At 32.2% G+C, this 6,723-nt stretch overlaps 1 protein-coding gene across 1 annotated transcript; it reads left to right on the top strand.

Moving 5' to 3' along the window:
- The first annotated feature begins 1,779 nt into the window (after positions 1-1,779).
- Positions 1,780-6,715, top strand: LOC111380928 (coiled-coil domain-containing protein 94-like). The gene is made up of 7 exons (XM_023004603.1): positions 1,780-1,892; positions 2,438-2,704; positions 4,092-4,241; positions 4,367-4,501; positions 4,628-4,693; positions 5,609-5,659; positions 5,765-6,715. Exons 2-7 carry the CDS (start codon positions 2,507-2,509, stop codon positions 5,888-5,890), a joined length of 726 nt encoding a protein of 241 aa, XP_022860371.1. The 5' UTR covers positions 1,780-1,892; positions 2,438-2,506; the 3' UTR covers positions 5,891-6,715.
- Positions 6,716-6,723: the final 8 nt, after the last annotated feature.

The raw sequence follows: 6,723 nt of genomic DNA, 5'->3' as shown, positions 1-6,723 counted from the left end.
CTTAAGTATATTGTTAAAAATGGAGAAAGTTATGAGTTAATAGAATGTTTGATTGAAAATCATTTTCAAAAAAATCTCTTTGAAACAAGCTCTTAGCACATGGTAGGTTCTCTAGATTAAAAGAGTCATATTAGAAACTAAACGGTGGATATATGAAAATAGTTCTTTCTTTTAAACATATCCTACAATATAGAAATTGGTTAGAAATAATGGTTGACGATTTCAACAATTAAAATATCTGGAAATTATGAGTAGACATTGCAGCAGCTAAAAAAAAAAAAAGCGTTTAAAGTATGTTATAACTTAGGTTATGAGGCACGTGACTTCATCTACAATGTGATCATGTCATTGTTGTAATCTAGAAATAGTTATTTAGCCTCTGTTTGACAACTTTTAAAATTTAAAATTGTGTGCTAAGTGTTATTCTCCACCACATATTCAAATAATATAATATTATACACACAAATTAATAAAGCTTCTTTACTTTTTTACCACACGTTCTAAAAAAAAAGTAATATTAAAAATTCTTTAATTCTTAAAATAATTGGCGACAAACAAGGCCTTAATAAGAAGTAATTGTGACTATGACTCATTCTCTATCGTATAATTATGATCAATTCATTTGGCATGAGTTTACATTAGATTGACAAATAATTGTGACTCTGACTTTGCTATTTTTATAAAATTGCAAGAATTTCATGTGACAATTATTCACGTAGATATAGATTATTGCCAAATATGACCGTTGTGACAATTGATGGGATGTTTAGCAACATAAAATTATGGCTCGTGCGAGTTGTATCCGTTCTATATTGTAGAGTTGTGACTATGATTAAGTGGCCCTCAAATTAGATAAAACGAAAAATAATGAATACTTTTATTGGTGAGCTATTCAATCGTCCTCTATATCAAGACAAAAAAAAGAAGAAGAAAAGAAAAACGAGAATATGCCCTTGTTTGAACCCCATTTTAGGAGGGAGATAATGAATTTTCGAATAGTTTATTAATGAAAAATATGTGGTTAAAAAATAAGATTTTTTTTTTTTAGATTTGTATGTAATATTATTTTATTGAAAAATATGTAATTCAATTGATATTAAAATACTACTGAGAAATACATTTTTCTTTTCAAAAGAATGGGATTCAAACAAGGGCTATATGTTTAAATTGCATAATGGTGGAAACAATATTAGGGCCCTGTTTGAGCCCCATTATTTTTTAATAAAAATAAAAAATATGATCGTTATCCATCACATTAAGTCATTATATTTGATTTTTTATTTCTTATGTGTAGTTCATAACAACTCTATTTTTTATTCTCATTTTTACAATAACGGGGCTCAAACAGGGGCTAGAATTGCAAAAAAAAAAAAATTATAAATGCAATATTGAAAATTTTGATTTAGTGAACGATTCACTTTCTGTACTGGGGAAAAAAAAAAATTGTGGAAACAATAATATTAGGACTTTAAAAAAAATTGTAAATGAAATACTGAAAATTTTGAATTAATTAATTTCCTAAACAATCTGATATACGATTATCTAGGTTAAGTGTGTCAAAAATAAAAACTCATTTTCCCCAAAATACTTTTTTTTTTCTTCAACCATATATTGTTTATTAAAATAATATTAAAAGTAAATCAAAAAAATTTTCTTTTTTTTATTACATATTTTTCATTAATTTACTATTTTAAAATATATTTTTACTAGTGTGGTGCAAACACGCCCTAAATTTAGGATTCGTCTAATTTTTTTAAATTATTACTAACTCGATCGAGGCCCATCTGAATTTCAACCATAACCTATTCATAGAGCAAAGAGGGACAGGCGGCAGGGTTTTCTACTTTTCTTCCTCGATATAACGCTAAAAATTTGGGCAAGAAGCCAAAAAGGTAATTTATCTTGTGTTGCATTGATTTCTACTCAACTTATTCATCAACAAAATTGGCAGTTAGTATAGAATTTTATTAGCGTAAAAAGGGGCTTTATATCTTTGAAATCGCGCTTTATCTGATTATTGTGAATGATTGAATTTCAACTCAACTCCTTATAATTCATTTATTTTTCCAAAATTGTTGTTTCTTGATGGTAATCTTCCTCTAGCAACAGTGATTTTTTCGATAACATTTTCGTGGATTTTTTTGATGCGGTTGATTATCGTTTTCTCCTTGCCTTTAAACGCCCTAAGTGTAATACGTGAAATACCCAGGACTAAAATTCAACGAGGGAAAGAAAAAGAGTATTTATTTATTTATTTATTAATCATTATTATTATTTTTAAATAGCGATATCCCATTCTTTTTGCATTTTCTGACTATTGTTTGTCGTTTGGAATTTCTCCGTTTTCATGGAGAGTGCATGAAATAATTATCTATCCGATGAAAATGAATAGTTTTTAGTGTATATATAACCTTTTCGGAACGCTGATATTTTGTAGGCTGAAGTTGCTTCGATTCGATATTGCTCCTGAGGATCCAATCTGAAATTCTGCTGACGAAAAGCAGAGATGGGAGAGAGAAAAGTGTTGAACAAATACTACCCGCCAGACTTCGATCCGGCGAAGATTCCGCGGCGGCGACAGCCGAAGAACCAACAAATCAAGGTTCGCATGATGCTCCCCATGAGCATCCGCTGTGGCACCTGTGGAAATTACATCTATAAGGGTACCAAATTTAATTCCCGCAAGGAGGATGTCATCGGAGAGGTACATGCAAATACATAAATATTACTTTTATCTTTATGTAGGTTTAATTGATTGTTTTGAATAATGAGTTGGTTGATTTGATTTTTAGTTATGGGTATTGCTTAGAATTTTGTCTTGGGTGAAAGAATTGAATGAGGAGCCGTATGAGGTGAAAATCTCATGTACGGTTCTGTAGAGTGGCAGTAAGGGTGACTTATCTGTCAACTTTTCCATTATCACCCCAAAAAAACCAAACTCTGCCTTACGTAAAGTTGCCAGAGTACGATTAACCTCTCAAAGAAATAGCCCACTTGTTTCTCGAGAAGAGATGGGAAACATGCTCAATATCATTTGATTGAATAGTTGACCCAACCCCTTGTTGTTTGAAGAAACCCTCCACTTCAATTGGTATTTTTTCACGAAAAGCAGACATGAGATAAGAAATCCAGTGTTTCACTAAGATTTCGAATAGCGGTCCCGAATTCAAGTTGATTCTGAAATCCTCAAATTTTATTGTTTTATGATTTGGTCATTATATTTTGAAGTCCCTGAGGATCTGGAAGTTTGGGGTTCTAGGATCTGGAAGTTTGGGGTTCTATCTTATTGATATCTACCTAATGACATGGATTGGTTTTCTTTTGATATTGGTTAAAGGTAGTGAGTCTCGTTTCGATTAGTTGGGTTATGTGGCCTCTGTAACTCTTTAAAAGTGGTTTTATCATTTGGGGTCTAAGGGTTTTTGTTAGGTTATATTTTAAGAAATGAGCACTGGTTAGGCTTTTGTGTTACTGGTTTTTGAGGTCTATCAAAAGTATTCAATTCTTGTATCTTTTAGATTTAGTTGTTGATTTTAGTAATTGGTTGTTATTCTATTTCCGTTATGAGTTATGGATAGTGCTTCAGATCTTTTATTATAGGATTTCCGGGACTTTGAACAGGTTAGAATTTTGGTTTTGAATTTAGAAGTATTGCTAGCTTTACCCAGTTTTCTCAACTCAAAAATAATTTTGTTTGCATTAATGAACGTGGAAATGAATCTGAAACCTCAATTTGTTCTACCAGATATATTCTAGAACTGTAGAAGCTTCCATATTTTTGGAAAATTGGAATCTTTATGATGGTCAATAATCATCATTGTACTCTGGCTAACCAAGGTGCACTCAAAGAAAAGTGATTCCACTCTTTTCCTAAAATCCTAACCGATTGAATGATTCAAAAAATGTAAAGCAGTTGCTGGATACGGGATCCTTGTAGTAGGCTGGATCGACATCCATCTGAGAGAGGGATGTTAGTTTTGATTTATGTGGATTCTCGTACTTCTCTTTCCGAACAATAAGCATACTCTTAATTGCTATCTGCTTATGACTTCATTATTTAACTCTATTGTGCATGTTACATTTATCTGCAGACCTATCTCGGAATCCAAATTTTTAGGTTCTATTTCAAATGTACTAAATGCTCAGCTGAAATAACATTCAAGACGGATCCACAGAATTCTGATTATATTGTTGAGTCTGGTGCAAGTAGAAATTATGAACCTTGGCGTGCAGAGGATGAGGTGAATATTTATTTTAACTATTATCTGATTGCCCTTCATATTCATGTAAAGCCCTATTTTTATTTTTTTTATTTTTTAAACATGCTTGTTTGAGGTTTCACTAATTGTTATTTCCTTCTTGATAGGTAATAGATGAAGAAAAAAAGAAAAGGAATGCTGAAGAGATGGGAGATGCCATGAAATCGCTGGAGAATAGAACTTTGGACTCAAAGAGAGAAATGGATATCCTAGCTACTTTAGACGAAATGAAGTCTATGAAGGTGATCATTTCATCTAGTGATGTGCTCATATATTGGTTTCTAATAACTTCTTGATATCTGTTTTCCCTTTTTGAACGTCTTTTTAACCCTTGATTTGGCTCATATTATTTTTCTTTCTTTTTTCAGTCGAGACATGCAACTGTGAGCGTAGATGCAATGCTTGAAGCTTTGCAACACTCAAATGAGGCAAAGGTGAGATGCTAATGCTAGTTTAGCATAGAATATGTGCTCTCTCTCTCTCTCTCAAGCTTTGTGTTTTTGCTTGGGGGCTGGGACATCTTTCATTATAAATTATACCATCATTTGAACTATGATCTCTGAGCATTTATTTTATTTTGTTATACTTATTGCATTGATGGATGCTAGCGTGGTGGTTATATGGCTACCCTCAGAGTGATGGTAGAAAATACAAAAACTGGCTGGTCTGTTCATGAGACTTCTTTCTGGGTGCTGATTCCTTAATTTAGGAGTCACATTAGTCAGTTAACTGGGTAAAGCTAGCAATACTAAAGTGATTTTGGGGTATTCTTCTTAACCCTCATTAGGATCTAACAACAATACTAAAGTGATTTTGGGGTATTTTTCCCATTATGATCCTAATAAGGGTTACTTTGTTGTTAACAATAACAACAAAGTAACCCTTATTAGGATCATAATGGGAAAAAATGGAAGATGAAATACCTAATTTTATGAAACAGTTTAAGCCCCATTCGACAATTATTATTTTCAAACTCTTTTTTCTACACACTCATTTCCAACCACACATTCACACAAATAAAATATTTTGCACGTAAACTTAAAACTTGTCCATACTTTTTAACCACATATTCTCCTAAAAATACTACTCAAAACTCTTTTTCCCCCAATAATGGTTGTCAAAGGGGGCTTATTTTATTTTATCTTTTAATTACAATTTCAAAACTATGCAGGAGTTGGTCCATAACAATATTAGAAGTGGTTGTCTTGGTTATTGATTTATCTTTAAATTAATAATGTGAAGATTTTTTTACTTGAACTTTGGCTAGCAAAAATGTGACCTTTTTGCATTATTGTACGGACTACTTCATACCTTGAGTCTTATTATAATTTGGACTTCTGTTCTGATAGGAAAGGAAGTTGGAAGAAGAGGATGAAGCTCTTATAAAGGCTGTGTTCAAGGTGAGCATTTGTTGACAAATTCATATCATTTGTTGTTTGTATTTATTATTATTGCTTTGTGTCTTTGTTCACTTTGGGCATTGCTTGGTTTAATTATTTACACAGGGACCACGAGAGCCTACTGTTCTACGAAGGATTGATGATGAGGATATTGATGATGACAATGATGATGATTTGCCCATGTTTTCATCTGACAAAGGAGGAAGATCTGCTGATCATTTTAAGGTTTAGTACTTATCTTGCCCATCTTGTTGAGTTTTGCCCTTCGTAAATTCTATGTTTCTCTTTTCACTCAGACTTAAGTGGGCAAAGGAGAAACTAAATAAATAAATTGAGGTAAAGCATCTCTCAGAAAAAAGTGTTGAGGAAAACAAATTCCTGGGTCTTCCACCTACTCAGAACTTTTGGAGGAAAGAATACTTACAATGACAACTAACCATTTATCATCTTGTTGTGAAGCAATGTGCTCTAAATGTGGAGGTATCTGTGTCTCTATTTGAAAAAGTCAATGTCGATCATACTTTTTTGGTTGAACATGCAGAAAATGGAGCAATGCTGATGATATAAAAATGTGCTATAGCAACTTTTTTCTATTTCATGAAGTACATAACATGGGCCAGAATATGAATGCTATCAAGTTGTAAATTGCAATCTTTTTTGATCTGCCTATTGCTATGTTTTTGGTAATTTAACTAGCTATATTTAGTATCTTTTGGTGAAAGAAATCATTAATCTGAAGACAGAATACAATCATTAATTTCATTACAGGATCTGGACAACCTGTAGATGTGGAATTAAATTATCCCTGCCAATCCATGATATATGAATGAGGGATTTATAAATATATCCCCCTTATCTTAATCTTATTTTAGAGCTCTTTAAAACTAAATTTCATAAATCTAGAAAATTGGGACAAGAACAAGTTAGATACATGGTAACTATTGCCACTTTCTTGATGCTTGATGGGGATTCAGTATCAAACCTCTGTGCACGATGTGAAATATTTAAATGAGAATTTGAATGTCTACTGACCAGATAATGTTTGTAAGCACACCTATTTTTCT

The sequence above is a fragment of the Olea europaea genome, unplaced genomic scaffold (genome assembly GCF_002742605.1).
Source record: "Olea europaea var. sylvestris unplaced genomic scaffold, O_europaea_v1 scaffold2231, whole genome shotgun sequence".
Lineage (NCBI taxonomy): Eukaryota > Viridiplantae > Streptophyta > Magnoliopsida > Lamiales > Oleaceae > Olea > Olea europaea.
The sequence above is the reverse complement of the archived record's forward strand: the minus strand, read 5'-3'. Positions and strand labels throughout refer to the sequence as shown.

Bases quoted from the DNA above. Each gene is read 5' to 3' on its own strand.
- LOC111380928 (XM_023004603.1), top strand. From the start codon at position 2,507: ATGGGAGAGAGAAAAGTGTTGAACAAATACTACCCGCCAGACTTCGAT. The intron at 4,694-5,608 runs GTGAGATGCTAA...CTGTTCTGATAG, and splicing joins AACACTCAAATGAGGCAAAG to GAAAGGAAGTTGGAAGAAGA. The intron at 5,660-5,764 runs GTGAGCATTTGT...TTATTTACACAG, and splicing joins TTATAAAGGCTGTGTTCAAG to GGACCACGAGAGCCTACTGT.